The sequence below is a fragment of the Sus scrofa genome, chromosome 6, assembly GCF_000003025.6.
Source record: "Sus scrofa isolate TJ Tabasco breed Duroc chromosome 6, Sscrofa11.1, whole genome shotgun sequence".
NCBI lineage: Eukaryota > Metazoa > Chordata > Mammalia > Artiodactyla > Suidae > Sus > Sus scrofa.
In genome coordinates, this window is record NC_010448.4 from 75,128,046 (window position 1) to 75,144,913 (window position 16,868).

The 16,868-nt window shown below is 45.6% G+C and overlaps 1 protein-coding gene across 5 annotated transcripts in view; it reads right to left on the reverse strand.

The window, feature by feature from the left end:
- Positions 1-16,058, reverse strand: part of ZBTB17 (zinc finger and BTB domain containing 17) — a 35,376-nt gene extending 19,318 nt beyond the window's left edge. For 4 of the 5 annotated variants that reach the window (XM_021095400.1, XM_021095396.1, XM_021095395.1 and 1 more), the window contains exons 1-2: positions 15,909-16,041; positions 13,422-13,505 (exon numbers count right to left, since the gene is read on the reverse strand). Coding sequence is in view for 2 of the 5 variants with exons in the window: in XM_021095395.1 (XP_020951054.1) it covers positions 13,422-13,502 (81 nt within the window). In the remaining 3 variants the exon portion in view is untranslated. Of the gene's footprint in view, positions 1-13,421; positions 13,506-15,908 lie in introns of all 5 variants that reach the window. The other variant, XM_021095398.1, reaches the window with a different exon arrangement.

Here is a 16,868-nt window from a genome sequence, read left to right on the forward strand (position 1 = left end):
ACTGCCAAGGGCCGTTCTACCACTAAGATTTGATAAATGTTGAGTAAATGATTTCATTAATAAGACTGCCAGATTACAAATGCATATATTTGAAGTATAACAGATACCCTGTGAATGACAATAAAGTGAGATATTTCCCTAGCATTCAGCAGATGTTTTTTTCAATCTAAAACTTCCCCTATGTTGGAAATAGTTCACGGCCATGAACTCTATAGGACGCGAACATCAACTATGAACGATATATGAATATATATAAACTACATAAGCCAGCATCAAATTGTACATTTACTATTCCAAAGAAGATTAAACCAAAGTTAATATTTTGTAAAACTTGACTGAGAAAAACTAAATTAGTAAGAGGCTATTTCAGGGGACTATTTTGAGAGACCTCAAAAACTTAAGGTACACCTGGATAAAAAAGTCAAGAATTCAATGTCTCGATTTCCAATGATTTCTTAAAACTCCTGGCCTCATCAAATCCAGAGGCTGAGGGTTGCTCCAGAATGGAGTTTTTGGACAGCGGTCCCGGGAGGATTAGAAGCAGCTCAGGGAATTCCCATTGTGGTGATGCGAAATGACTGACTAGTATTCATGAAGATGTAGGTTCAATCCCTGGCCTTGCTCAGTGGGTTAAAGGATCTGGCGTTGCTGTGAGCTGTGCTGTAGGTCACAGATGCGGCTTGGATCCTGCATTGCTATGGCTGTGGTGTAGGCCAGGGGCTGTAGCTCCGATTCCAGAATGGGGAACTTCCATATGCCACTGGTGAGACCCTAAAAAGCAAACAAAAGAAAGCAGCAGCAGCTCAGGCCCCAGCGCTGGCCCTTGAAGAAACAGTGCTACTGACCTCCAGCCCCTGAACCCCCAACCTGCAGCAGTGTGAATCAGCAAAGCTGCTGGAAGCCTTTTAACGGAAGACTTGCAATGTTGGCGGGTTTTCAGCCAGCCACTTTGAAGTGCGAGCTTCTGAGAGAAACTTGGAAACCACCCCAAGTGCTGCCTGGTTTGTGGCCCAAAGGCAAGCAGGCTGAGTGAGAGACAGAGACACAGAGAAAGAGAGACAGAGAGCAGGAAGCAGACCAACCTCAAGGGGCCTCCTTACAGGGGCCACGGTGGGGAAGTGAAGGCACACGATCTTAATTCTTAGGGATATGAAAGACTGGTCAGAAATCTGAATGTTCTGTTTCATTCACATCTCTACCCGTATCTTCTCAGTTTCTCAAATGCAAATATAAACTGGGGGAAAATATTTAGAGCCTATACGGAAAGTAAGTGCTAATAGTTCTGATACATAAAAGGCTCTTAAAATTAATCAACAGTGAAAACATATAGCCACATAAGGCTTGCAGACGAATGTTTACTTATTCATAAGTCAAAAGGTCAAAACAGCCCAAATATCCATCAGCTAATGAGTGGATAAATAAAATGTGGCATATCCATAAAATGGAGTATTATTTGACAATAAGAAAGTACTAATAACGCGCTACAACCTGAACAAAGCTTGAAAATACTGTGCTACGTGAAAGAAGCCAGCCACAAATTGCATGGTTCCATTTATATGAAACGCCAAGACTCCACAATGATAGAAAGTGGCTGCCTAGGGCTTGGGGGATAGAGATAAATAAGAAGTGACTGCTAACGGGTGGTGGGTTTCTTCTGGGGATAATGAAAATGTTTTGGTGATGACAGTTGCACAGCTCTGTGAATAAACTAAAAGCTATGGAATTGTACACCTAAAACAGGTGAATTGTATGGTATGTGACTATCTCAATGAAGCAGTTGTTAAAAATTAATCAACAAGAAAAAAATCTTCCAACAGAAAAATGAGTCAGAGTAATGAACAGGCAATTCACAAAAGAAATAATCAGTGGTCTGGGAGTCCCTGTCGTGGCCCAGCAGAAACGAATCCGACTAGGGACCATGAGGTTTCAGGTTTGATCCCTGGCCTCGCTCAGTGGGTTAAGGATCCAGCATTACCGTGAGCTGTGGTGAAGGTCACAGATGAGGCTCGGGTCCTGAGTTGCTATGGCTGTGGTGCAGGCCGGTAGCTATAGTTCTAATTCGACCCCTAGCCTGGGAACCTCCATGTGCCGCAGGTGTGGTCCTAAAAAAAAAAAAAAAAAGAAAAGACAAAAATATCAGTGGTCAACATACTCTATATAGAAAACAGATGTTCAACCTCACTAACAAGCAAGGAAATATGAATAAGCACAAGTTACCACTTCCAGTTTCAAGCTGGCAAATATTAGAAAGACAGTTTCGGAGTTCCCGTCGTGGCGCAGTGGTTAACGAATCCGACTAGGAACCATGAGGTTGCGGGTTCGGTCCCTGCCCTTGCTCAGTGGGTTAATGATCCGGCGTTGCCGTGAGCTGTGGTGTAGGTCGCAGATGCGGCTCGGATCCTGAGTTGCTGTGGCTCTGACGTAGGCTGGCAGCTACAGCTCTGATTGGACCCCTAGCCTGGGAACCTCCATATGCCGCAGGAGCGGCGCAAGAAATGGCAAAAAAAAGAAAGACAGTTTCCACTGTGGGCGAAAAAACATGTCCCCAGTGAGCAGGAGCACAAGGGGGTATTCTGTGTCGGATGGAGGGCAGGCTGTAAATACCATGCAAATTCTTTTTTTTTTAATTTTTTTTATTTTTTGGCAGTGACAACATTGAATCCTTAACCACAAGGTCACCAGGGAACCTCGATACCCTGAAAATTCTAACTGCACTCACTGTTCAGGCACAAAGTCATGCTTGGATGTGAGCAGCTGATCGGACAGCTCACCATACAGAGGTCTGACTGGTACCCCACTGAGCTGTGAGGAAACCATGGATCCTGGGGAAGGTCTGTGGGTGGAACTGTGTCCAGAGAAAACACAGCCTTTCCAATAATAAGATCCACCATCCTAAACACTTGAGGGAGGTGGCGGGCATGAGAAATAGAAGGCTTGTCGTTGCCCAAGGGCAGCAGCACATGGGGAGCACACCTCTGATACAGGCCACCAAGAGGTGACTGGAATCACTGCTGTGACAACCTGCCTGCACAGTGTTTCCAATATACATGCCACCTCATCGACACCCACAATAATCCCCTGGGTGAGTTTTAGTACCATCACTCCTGTTGTGCCAATGAGCAAAATACAGCTCAGAGGGGCTGTCACCTGACCCAGGTCCACCAACATGCCCAGATTCAAGGCCAAAGTCTACTTCACTCTATAAGGTGTGCTCTTTTCACTATAAACAAGGACAAAACTCCCACAGACAGACATGGAATTCTGGGTTCACCAGATCCTTAGTCTGTCCCAAAAGGGCAAATTCTGTCATTAATTGGCATTTATCAACTCCCTTTCTTTATATTAATGAGTGTTATGAAATATGTTATAGGAGTTCCTGTCGTGGCTCAGTGGTTAATGAATCTGACTAGCATCCATGAGGATGCAGGTTCAATCCCTGGCCTTGCTCAGTGGGTTAAGGATCTTTCATTGCTGTGAGCTGTGGTGTAGGTTGAAGAGGCGGCTCGGATCCTGCCTTGCTGTGGCTGTGGTGTGGGCCAGTGGCTACAGCTCCGATTTGACCCCTAGCCTGGGAACCTCCATATGCCACAGGTGCGGGCCCAAAAAGCAAAAAAAAAAAAAAAAAAGTTATTAAAAAAAAAGCCAGAAATAAACATTACTAAGACTTAGTTCTAACCTTCAGAGTCTGCTGCTGCCAAATGAAGCACAAAACTGTAACTGAAAAGAAACTGAAGCATCTTAATTTCTGGAAGCATGGTACACCAGGTACCCTGGCTGACGCTCACTACACACAGCTATAAATGCTGAGAAAAATTGTAGGACAACTTTTTTTTTTTTTTTTTTGGCTGCACTCGCAGCACGTGGGAGTTCCGAGGCCAGGGATCGAATCCACACTATAGCGGAGCCCAGCAGTGACAAGGCCAGATCCTTAAGCCACTGAGCCACCAGGGAAATCCCTGTAGGACATCTTTTAAAATGAATCAACTACTATTCAACATAGTGTTGGAAGTCTTAGCCACAGCAATCAGAGAAGTAAAAGAGATAAAAGGAATCCCAACTGGAAAGGAAGAAGTAAAACTATCACTATTTGCAGATGACATGATGCTATACCTAGAGAATCCTAGAGACGCTACCAGAAAACTGTTAGAGCTCATCCAGGAATTTGGCAAAGTCACAGGATACAAAATTAATACACAGAAATCAACGGCTTTTCTATATACTAACAATGAAAGATGAGAAAGAGAAATTAGGGAAGCAATCCCATTTACCATCACATCCGAAAGAATAAAATACCTAGAAGTAAACCTACCTAAAGAGACAAAAGACCTGTACTCTGAAAACTGTAAGACACTGATGAAAGAAATAAAAGATGACACAAATAGATGGAAAGACATACCATGCTGTTGGATTGGAAGAGTTAATATTATCAAAATGACTATACTGCCCAAGGCAATCTACAGATTCAATGCAATCCTTATCAAATTACCAAGGACATTTTTCACAGAACTCGAACAAAATATTTTAAAATTTATCTGGAAGCACAAAAAAACCAGAAAAGCCAAAGATATCCTGAAAAAGAAAAAGGGAGCTGGAGGAATCAGGCTCCCTGACTTCAGACTATACTACAAAGCAACAATCATCAAAACTGTATGGTACTGGCACAAAGACAGCCCAGGAGTTCCCATCGTGGCTCAGTGGTTAACGAATCAACTAGGAACCATGAGGTTGCAGGTTTGATCCCTGGCCTTGCTCAGTGGGTTAAGGATCCAGCATTGCCATGAGCTGTGGTGTAGGTTGCACATGCAGCTCGGATCCCTCATTGCTGTGGCTCTGGCATAGGCCAGTGGCTACGGCTCCGATTAGACTCCTAACCTGGGAACCTCCATATGCCGTGGATGTGGCCCTAGAAAAAGGCAAAAAGACAAAAAAAACAAAAGCCCAGAATTAAACCCACACACCTACAGCCAACTAATCTATGACAAAGGAGGCAAGAATATACAATGCAGAAAAGACAGCCTGTTCAATAAGTGGTGTTGGGAAAACTGGACAGCCACATGGAAAAGAATGAAATTAGAACACTCCCTAACACCATACACAAAAATAAATGCAAAATGGATTAAAGACCCAGATATAAGACCAGACATTATAAAACTCTTAGAGGAAAATATAGGCCAAACACTCTCTGACATAAACGACAGCAACATCTTCTCAGATCCTCTTAGAGTAATGACAGTAAAAACAAAAATAAACAAATGGGACCTAATTAAACTTAAAAGTTTCTGCACAGCAAAGGAAACCCTAAACAAAACAAAAAGACAACCCACAGAATGGGAGAAAATCTTTGCAAATGAATCGACTGACAAGGGATTAACCTCCAAAATTTATAAACACCTTCTGCAGCTCAATACCAAAAAACCAAACAACTCCATCAAAAAATGGGCAGAAGATCTAAACAGATAATTCTCCAAAGAAGACCTACAGATGGCCAAAAAACACATGAAAAGATGTTCAACATCACTCATGATTAGAGAAATGCAAATCAAAACCACTATGAGGTTCCACCTTACACCGGCCAGAATGGCCATCATCAAAAAGTCTACAAACAATAAGTGCTGGAGACGGTGTGAAGAAAAAGGAACCCTATTACACTCTTGGTGGGATTGCAAATTGGTGCAACCCCTGTGGAAAACAGTATGGAGATTCCTCAGAAAACTAAAAATAGAACTCCATTTGATCCAGCAATCCCACTCCTGGGCATCTATCCAGAGAAAACCATGACTCGAAAAGACACAGGTACTCCAATGTTCACTGCAGCACTATTTGCAATAGCCAAGACATGGAAACAACCTAAATGTCCATTGACAGAAGAGTGGATCAAGAAGATGTGGTGCATATACACAATGGATTATTACTCAGCCATTAAAAGGAAAAAAATAATGGTATTTTTAGCAACATGGGTGGACCTTGAAATTATCATGCTGAGTGAAGTCAGTCATACAATGAGACACCAACATCAAATGCTTTCACTGACATGTGGAATCTAAAAAAAGGACAGAATGAACTTCTTTGCAAAACAGATACTGACTCACAGACTTTGAAATACTTATGGTTTCCAAATGAGACAGTTTGGGGGGTGGGGGAATGCGCTGGGGTTGTGGGATGGAAATCCTATAAAATTGGATTGTGATGATCATTGTACAACTATAATATAATAAATTCATTGAGTAATAAAAAATAAAAAATAAATTTTAAAAAATGAATCAAAGGACTGACAAATCAGTAAGGAATACTGACAGATCAAACAAATACAAGTGAAGGCTGGAATCCACAGAGCAAGCAAAGCTTTGAGGGTGGGCAGCGAGGGCATCTGCAAAACTCAGCAAGCTGGAGTTCTCCCCATCCCCCCAAGGCAGGAAGTCTCTTGGGAGGGCCTTCCAGAATAAAGCTGGGCCGCAAAGGGTCAGATCTTAATGGAAAGAAGGCCACACAAAAAACAGCCCATATCAAATCTTGGCACCAAAGAGAGCAGTGTAAAATCCCCCTGAGAATCCAAACCATTAGATGGCCCCAACTGGACCAGAGCCCAAATTCGCACACTATAAAAGATACAGTTCAGGGAGTTTTCCTGTGGCTCAGCGCATTAAGGATATCGCATTGTCACTGCAGCCACTCAGGTTTCTGCTGTGGCACAGGTTTGATCCCTGGCCCAGGAATGTCCACATTTTTAGGCATGGCCAAAAAAATTTAAAAAAATGAACTTATCTATGAAACAGAAAGAGACTCAGACATAGAGAACAAACTTGTGGTTGCCAAGTGGGAGGGGTGTTGGGGAAGGATGGATTGGGAGTTTAGGATTAGCAGATGCAAATTATTATATATAGAATGGACAAACAATGAGGTCCTGCTGTATAGCACAGGGAACTATATTCAGTATCCTGTAAGAAACCATAATGGAACAGAATGTGAAAAAGATGTGTATGTACATATAGAACCGAATCACTCTGCTGTACAGCAGAAATTAACACATAATTGTAAATCAACTATACTTCAATAGAATAAATTTATTTATTTTATTTATTTATTTATTGTCTTTTTGCCTTTTCTAGAGCCACTCCCGCAGCATATGGAGGTTCCCAGGCTAGGGGTCCAATTGGAGCTGTAGCCGCTGGCCTACACCAGAGCTACAGCAACACGGGATCCGAGCTGCATCTGCGACCTACACCACAGCTCACGGCAACACCAGATCCTTAACCCACTGAGCAAGGCCAGGGATCAAACCTGCAACCTCATGGTTCCTAGTTGGATTCGTTAACCACTGAGCCACGATGGGAACTCCAACAGAATAAATTTAAAATAAATGAATAAATAAAAATAAAATAAAATTATAGAAAAGCAAAGGGCCAAAGTCTTACCAGATACCCAGAACTGTTACATAAAAATTTAGAAATTAAGTCAGCGTGAGGCTGGCACACAGACAGAGAACAGATAGTAAAGAGCCCAGAAATAAACCCCATACATCTGTGGACACTTGATGTATGATAATGGTTACTGGTGGCCATAGCCAAATGAAAGAGAGGTCTTTTTTTCAATATATAGTACTGGGACAATCTGATGTGCTTATTTTTAAAATGAAAAATAAATAAGCTCTTTATCTCACACCATATATAAAATTAACTATAAACAGATTAAAGACATTAATGTAAAAGGCAAAATCATAAGATGTTTGGAAGACAATATATGAGGGACTATCTTTATAAATGCAAAGTAGGAAGGAAGTTTTTTCTTTTTCTTTTTTAGGGCACACCAGCAGCATGTGGAGGTTCCCAGGTTAGGGGCTGAATAGGAGCTGTAGCTGCCAGCCTACACCACAGCCACAGCAACACAGACTATGAGCAGCACCTGCGACCTACACCACAGCTCACGGCAACACCAGATCCTTAACCCACTGAGCGAGGCCAGGGACTGAACTTGCATCCTCATGGATACTAGTCAGATTTTGTTTCCACTGAGCCATAATGGGAACTCCAGGAAGGAAGTTCTTAAAAAAAAAAGTGCCAACTATATATTGAAAAAAATTGATACATGACATTAAAATTAAGAATTTCTATTCATTAAAAAAAAAAAAAAACCCTAAAATGACAAGCCACAAACTGGAAGTGGGTGGTTACAACATCTATGATGGATTAGTATCAAAACAAAAAACAAGGAGATCCCGTCGTGGCTCGGCAGTTAACAAACCCGACTAGCACCCAAAAGGACTCGGGCTCGATCCCTGGCCTTGCTCCGTGGGTTAAGGATCCCGCATCGCCATGAGCTGTGGTGTAGGTTGAAGACTTGGTTCGGATCCTGAATTGCTGTGGCTCTGGTGTAGGCCACAGCTCCTACTGGACACCTAGCCTGGGAACTCCATGTGCCTCAGGTGCAGCCCTAAAAAGGAAAAAACAAACAAACAAACAGGGAAAAAGGTCTACATGTAATAAAAAAGACAAACAGGAGTTCCCACTGTGCAGGAGAAATGAATCTGACTAGTAACCATGAGGTTTCAGGTTTGATCCCTGGTCTCACTCAGTGGGTTAAGGATCTGGCGTTGCCGTGAGCTGTGGTATAGGTCACAGATGTGCTTCGACTCGGATCCTGCATTGTGTGGCTGTGGTGTAGGCCAGCAGCTGTAGCTCAGATTTGACCCCCAGCCTGGGAACCTCCCTATGCCACAAGCAGCCCTAAAAAGCGGGGGGAAAAAAAAAAAAAAAGACAAACAGTGCAATACAAAAGTGAACTAAGGCAGCTCCCACTGTGGTGCAACGGGATCAGCAGTGTCTATGGAGCACTAGGATGCAGGTTCGATCCCTAGCCGGGCACAGTGGGTTAAGGATCTAGCATTGCCACAGCTGTGGCATATGTCATAACTGCGGCTTGGGTCTACTCCCTGGCCCGGGAACTCCATATGCCACCAGGCAGCCAAAAAAAGAAAAAAGAACTAAAGATTTAAGCAGTTGTTTCATAGAAGCTGAAACCTGAATGATCAATTAGGTCCAACCCACTAAGATGGTCAACCCACTAATAAACATGAATGCAAATCAAAACCATGTGAAGTATCACAGAACTTCCATCAGATTAGTAAAAAATTTTAAATTTGATAATACCATTGTTTGGAGGATATGAAGCAAACAGAATTGTCAGCTGAAGTGTGAACTGGGGAAACCACTTTGGAGCCAGTTTGGTATTATATGGTGAAAGTAAAGATGCAGACACCCTGTGATTCAGGGAAGTAGCCTGGAGAGGCTATAACCGGGGGCCCCAGGGGGGGTCACTGCAGCACTGTCTGTCTCAGCAAAACACTGGAAACGAAGCAAAGGTCCCCCAACAATAGAAAGGATAAATAAATGCTCGTACAATGGAACACTATTCATCAGTGAAAATGAAATACACCTATACACAACATGGATTACTCTCAAGAATCTATGTTAAGTAAGAAACTTAAATCATTGAAAACAAAATGATTTGTGAAGCTCAAAAACAAACAAAATTAAACAATACATTGTTTAGCAATACAAACACATGTGGTAAAACTATAATGAAAAGCAAGAGAAGGATAAAAACCAAATTCAGTGCTCACTTGGGGCAGGAATGGGACAGGATACGGGGAGGGCCGCTCCAAAGGTAACAGTAACATTCAGTTTTATAAATTGGGTGACAGGTACAGGAGCCTTCCTTACAGCCTTATCTTTGATTCCACACATATTCTTTTGTATGTACTCAGTATTTAAGAAAACAATTTACAAAAGTACACAATGTTCCTTCTGACTTTAAACAATGAAGCATTAACCTGGACAGTTGACGGAGTTACAGTAAACCAGGAAAGTCCCTGACAGGGGCCCTCGAGGCCCTGAGACTACAGAAATGAGATGTGCTTCACCAACCTCGCTTCTGAGCTGCAGAGAGACAACTTCCCACTGGGCCCTGGAGCCTTCCATTTAGGACAGGAAAGTTACTGCCGAGACTACCCGCCCGTGCAGGAAGCGGTGCGGGTGGGGTAGGGAGAACAGGTTCTACTTGCCTGTTTAAGACCAGAAGCTGAACAGACTTCTGACGTGACAATGAACCCACCCAGCCTGTTTTCCGGTCCAGACCCTACTCTGGGCTGGAATCGGCACCTCTGCAGACTGCCGTTTAGACATGAGTGAACAACTCTCTATTCTAACCATGCCCTTTGCTTCCCCTCCCTTGTAGCTCAAGGCTCAACTCTCCAATTTACCACAAGCGGGTCTGAGTCTAAAAGCCCATGCCCTGGTTTTCTGTTTATCTGTGACCACACTACTGAGGTCAACCTTAACTGGCCCTTGGACTCTAGAGGTACTGATATCCACGAGGACCTTAAGAGTGCCAGACTCCGATGCCAGCACTCAGGCACACACATCTGCAGCACATGCTGAAATCAGTCGGTGCTAAAATGCTTACTCTTTATGACTGCCACTACTCCAATCATTTAAAAACAGGGCCAGCAAAAGAAGGAGAGTACGGTCTCCACAATATGCTTTGTGGGGGAGTTCCCTTGTGGCTCAGTGGTTAAGGATCCCAACTAGGATACATGAGGTTGCGAGTTCGATCCCTGGCCTTGTTCAGTGGGTTAAGGATCTGGCGTTGCCATGAGCTGTGGTGTAGGCCGACAGCTGCGGCTCAGATCTGGCATTGCTGTGGCTATGGTGTAGCTCCAATTAGACCCCCTGGCCTGGAAACCTCTATATGGCTCAGGTGCGGCCCTAAAAAGCCAGAAAAAAAAAAATGCTTTGTGGGTAAAATGTATTGGGAATTTTTCGTTTCCTCTAAGGCTGGGATCCCTCCCTTTTGTGGTGTCTGTCACCCTGCCAGACACCATGTCTGCCAACCTCCGTGTCACCCATACGGCACCATCCTTGGGGGAATTCCAGGACGGTAGAGAGTGGCCCACCGGATCTTTTTTGGTGGCAAACTGTTAAACCTGAAGCCCTGCCCACAGAAGATGCCCCAAAACGGAGGGCTCAGTATATGTGCAACAAAATCAGGCCATTCAACTCTTAAAAATGACGGCCCCCATCTACACGTTCAGACGTGCATTGGCGCAGAAGAGCCGCAAAGGACACACAGGTGCTGTTAGCAGTTATCTGGGAGGGGCCCACGTCAGGTGAGGGAGGGTGACTTACTCTCCGCAGCACTTTCTCTAGAACCTTCTGACTTCTGCACCTCGTGCATGTATCCCTATTTTTTTCTGCCTCCTGCATATTTTCTTTCCTGACCTTCTGAAGGGCCATCCTCTCCTAAGACACACACAATAACGTTAGTTACCAATTAAGGAATCAAGGACTTGGCTAAGCATTTTCTGGGTTACCTCATTAACAATTCCACCCAGTAAAGTTAGTGTGAGGCATCATTACCCCCAGGAAATGGAGGTGCAGAGAGATCAAGCACTTTGCCCAAAGGTACACGGCTAGTAAGTACAGAACCAAGGTGGTCCTCTCTTCCGGCAACAGCAAGCCAAACCCTCATCACGCTGGAGGACCTCCAGCCTGATCATCCATTCATCCAACAACATTTACTGAGCACCAGCTACGTGCCAGAAAGTGACCCACATGGTGAGAATACCAGGAGAAACAAGACCTGTCCCCAATGGTGGCACCACAGGGAGACAGGCAAGGAGAACCATGACCATCACAGGGGGGAAGCATGAATTGTGAGACCTGTGCAAGATGCTAAGAAATCACAGGGAGGGGCTCCAAACTCAGCTGTGGTGGCAGAGGGCTGGGCAGGGCTGGCAAAAGGCTTCCCAGAAGCATCCGAGATTGAAGGAATTAAAAAGGCAGAGAGAATCCTTCCCTTCCCAAAGGACCCCTAGGCACAATTCTATGAAGTAGATACTGTTACCCCTATTTTACAGATGAGGAAACTGAGGTGTAGCAATGAAGTAACTGGCCCTCAGGACAAAGAGCCACTAACCAGGGAAGAAGACATTCATACCTGACTCCAGAGTCTCTGCAGCCTCTATCCAAAGGGAGCTTTACGGTTACCAATCCAAAACATGTCATGTAGGAGTTCCCGTCGTGGCTCAGCAATTAACGAACCCGACTAGTATCCATGAAGATTCAGGTTCAATCCCTGGCCTTGTTCAGTGGGTTATGGATCCAGCGTGGTTGTGGCTGTGGCTCCAACTGGACCCCTAGCCTGGAAACCTTCATTTGCTGTGGGTGTGGCCCTAAAAAAAAAAAAAAAAAAAAAAAAAAGCCAAAACATGTCATGTACTCAAAGTCTTTACCCCCTCAGTAGAACCTTCCAACGACAGTCATCCTCTGGCCCTCTGTGCACCACACTTTTTTTCACTCTCATTTCTTTGGCCATCACATGCAGTAGCTTGATGTGACCAGGGACTGAACCCAGGCCGAAGAGGGGAAAGCACCAAATCCTAACCACTAGACCACCAGGAACTCCCACACCACGCCTTTCTGAACAGACTCTATGGTGTTTCTTTCACTGTATTGTGATTATCTGTACGGCTAAGAGCTCCTTGCTCCTGGGATCCAGTCTCACTCACCTCCACATCCGCAGCCCCCATCACAGTGTTCGACATGTTCGCACAGAAAACACTGACTGCATAAACAAACCTGGACTCCTTGGGCCCAAGCAACACAAACTATCCAAGGCCAGAACAGCCTGCCTTGGGGAGCCAGGCCCCGCCCTCTTTCACCAACGCAGTGGACCTTCCCCCAGGCTGAGTCCAACCCCCAAGCCAGCAAGCCAGTCACGCTGGGGAGAAAGCAGGTTCTCTCAGCCGGCTTTCCCTCCAGCATTGGAACAGTGGTGATTCCTTCTTTGGTTGTACACCAGATGTTTATGTTTGGGGACATGTTGTACAAAAATATGTATTTTTAAACATTAGACCCTTAAAAGGAACGAGTATGTGCTCCCCACTCTGTCTTCCCCTTTCTGCCAGATGGAGTGTATATATGATGGCAGGAGCTAGAGCAGCCAGCTTAGTCCATGAAGATGGAAGCCTGGGAGAGCCACATGATCAATGGAACCCCGTTCCTGGATGACTTCACGGAACAGAGTGAGCTGCCCTAGAAGCTCGGGGCTGCCTACTTCCAAACTTAAGGGGCGGAGTAAACCTCTATTTCCTTCCAGCCACTGTACTTTGGGATTGCTTTGTTAGCACATTTTAGATTTTACTTAACTAAAACAAGGTGTGAACAATGCCCAGGGATCAACCTAGCCTGATCTTTGTTGGTAAAACGACAATATTACCAACCATCTCCCAACCAAATTAACTAGGATTTTGTCATTACTATTTTAAAGAAAAAGCTATCTTAAAAGGGTGATTTGAATCTCGCTGAGCCTAGAGAAGGACAAAATGACCTCCTGGTTTGTTTCACCTTTGAGTATTACAGACATACCTCAGATTTCCAAGTAGCCCAGGCTACTCTTTTCTGGCAGTTTAGCGTAAACTCCAGCTTGACTCTCCTCCTCCAGCTCATTACCTAAATTAAAGACCAAGTGGAAAAATCTGATGAGAACCTGTAGGGTACCTGCTCCCTAAGACATGTCCTTTCATTCATCCATCAAATAAAGGCAAATGCAGAGCACTGTGCAGAGCCTGGCACAAAGTAATCGCTCAATAAATGTTAAATTGGATTGTTACTGCCTGCTGCATGCCAGTCACTGTGCAAGACCTGGAACACAAAGATGAATGAAACCCATCCCAATCCCTCCACTCAGGAAGGCCTGCTGACCGAAAGACATAACACAAGGTTGATAAGCAAAAGCCCAAGTATTATTATAGCATGGGCATTCCTCTGGCATGCCTCAGACACTGTGCTTCCCATTCCAGATCCTAACCCTAGTTGACGAATCCCTTCCCACGACTTTAGTGACCTTTGATGGATGACAACTGCTAGATCACCTCTGGACAGCTCCACTTGAATGTGTTACAGACACCTACTTGTACCAATGTTCAAAACGAAATTTATCTTCTCTCCTCAAACCTGCTCCCCATCCTGTTCCCTGTCCCACTGAGCAGCTTCACCACCTACCAGTCAAAAACTTGGAGTCAGCCCTCACCCCACCCCCCATCTCTAATACACTCATCTAAGTAATAAACAACTTGGTCAAGTCTACCGCAAAAACAACTCTCTCCACCTTCTGCCTCTTTTCTAACGCAAGGCCACTCTCATTTATCACCAGGATAGTTCTAGTAGCCTCTCAATTGGCCTCCAGGCCCACTCCCTTCAATATATTCTTCACATAGCTAGAGTGGATACATCTAAAATCAGATTCTTTTTTTTTTTTTGCTTTTTAGGGCCACACTGGGGGCACATGGAACTTCCCAGGCTAGCTAGGGGTCGAATTGGAGCCATAGCTGCTGGCCACAGCCACTTGGGATCTGAGCTGCATCTGCAACCCACATCACAGCTCATGGCAATACCGGATCCCTGACCCACTGAGCAAGGCCAGGGATCAAACCTGCAACCTCATGAATACTAGTTTGATTCGTCTGCACTTTGCCACAAAGGGAACCCCTAATTCTTTTATTTATTTATTTATTTATTTATTTTTTTGCTGCACCCTTCGGATGTGGAAGTTCCCAGGATAGGGACTGAACCCACACCACAGCAGCAACTCAAGCTGCTGCAGTGACAACACTGGATCCTTAACTCACTGTGCCACAAGGGAACTCCTAAAATCAGATTCTTAGATGCCCTTCCATTAATCTTAAAATTTCAAGCCCACAGCTAGGTTTAAAAGGCCTCCTGGGACCAGACCACAGACTGCTTCTTTAGTCTTACCTTTCATCTCTGTCTCTAGGCAGAGAACTTAATTATCACAGTGCTCCCCTAGCTTGCTCACCAGTTCTCTCTTCAACTGAGAGTACTCTCCCCCTTTCCTGCCTGCACTCCCCAAGCATTCTTCGGGTCTCGGCTTCCTGGGGGCAGAAACCTCCCTGGATTCACCTAGACTGAGTGAGGTGCCTCCTCTACTCAGTGTTTCCAAAGCAAGAACGTCTCTGCTTTTCTTCCGTTGTATTAGAATTGCCTACGCATCTCTGTGTCACCCACATGAGCCTCTGAGCTCTGGGGGATGATGGTGATCTGAAAAATAACGGCCAAGAACACATAGAGCATTTGCTTTGTGCCAGGAAGCGGTCTCAGCACTTTATACCTATTACCTCATTTAATCTTTATAAGCATTTTAGAAGGCAGAGCTTACTCTCATCTCTGCTTTAAAGATGAGAAAACCGAGGCGGAGAGCAAGAAACTACCGTGTCCCAGGACACAGTTGGCAAGCACAGAGTTAGCATTCAAACCCCAGGTGCCGGGCTCCACAGTTAACACTTTTTAACCACTACTCGAGACTAGATCACTTGCTCTAGCCTCACAACCACCGTCAGGAGAACGAATGAATGAATGAAATAATCTTGTGAGGGGCAGTGGCGACCTCCTGCTCAGCCAGCTCCTCCTAGGCCCTTGTGCCCTTCCGCCCCGCCTGCCAAAGTGAGCTGCCCCCACACCCCCTCACCTCGCGGCAGAACGCCCACCCGCCGCGGCGCGCGGGGTCAAGGGGCGGTGACAGCCGAGCGGCGGGGGCGGAGATGCTACCAGCTGGGGTGTCACCTAGCCTAGAGGCAACTCGCGCTCCCTTCTCCGGGACTGAGGGTCCAGTACGCCTGCCCATTCCCTGCCCGCCTGCCAGGCTGCGCCCCCCCCCGCCCATGTGCCCTGCACCATCCTGCCCTGCGGGGTCTCCTCAGTCCAGATTCCCTTCCCAGTCCACTTTCCTCCCCTCCCCCCACACAACCGTCCCCAGCGTCCTGTCGCGCCCCAACCTCCGCCGCCTCCACCCGACTCCTGAGACTCCCCCGGCCCCGGGTGCTTGCTGACCCTCACCTGCCATGTCCCGGACCCCACCACAGAGGGAGGTGCATCACGGCCGCGAGAAGGCCGGGGACGGCACTTCAGAGCAGACAAAGGGCGCCGCCATGTTAGAGTCGGGCGGAACCGACCTCGCTGGCTTCCCGGCTGCAACTTCCGGCGCATGCGCAGCGGCCGCGCTAGCCGAAGCTCGCAGGCAGCGCAGGCGCGTAGTTATCCAGAAGTTCTGTAATACAGTACTTCGGAGCTTAGAATTGTCCTTATTGTAACTCTTCTTTGGCTTTCTATTCCAAGTATAACAGTAACAGCTTCTATGTGTTCAGCGATTATTGTGTGGCTGGCACTGTGTTAAGCGCCTTGCTGCATTACCTCATTAAATCCTCTTACCAGCATAGGATTTTTTTCTCCCCCTTTTGAACAAGGGAAAACGGAGTCTTAGGGTGAGATGCGCCCGTCCTTCCGCATCTTTCAAGTGGTGGAGCAGAGATGTGAACCTAGTTGTGGCATCAAAGCCGAAGAACCCCGATTATATTTTTCTACTTCTGAGCTAGCAGCCAACCCCGATTATACTTTTCTACTTTTGAGCCCCTTCCCTATCTAGAGGTGGTCCAGGATTAGCCTGGGGGTGAAGAAGGGTGCCAGGAAACAAAACTTTGCCTGCGGACTTGACCAGCCCCTCTGCGGCCTGTTTCCAACTTTTCAGCACCTCCAAGCCTTTGACAGTTCTAACAGTTCCTGGGCTTTCTCCTTTCTTCACTCTGATCCTATTTATTTTTCATGATCTATAATTTTTTTTCAGCATAGCTGGTTTACAGTGTTCTGTCAACTTTCTGCTGTACAGCATGGTGACCCGATTACACATACAGGTAGATTCTTTTTTCTCACATGATCATACTCCATCACAAGTGACCCGACATAGTTCCCAGTGCAATACAGCAAGTGAGCCATAATTTTGACAACACTCTTGCCACAATC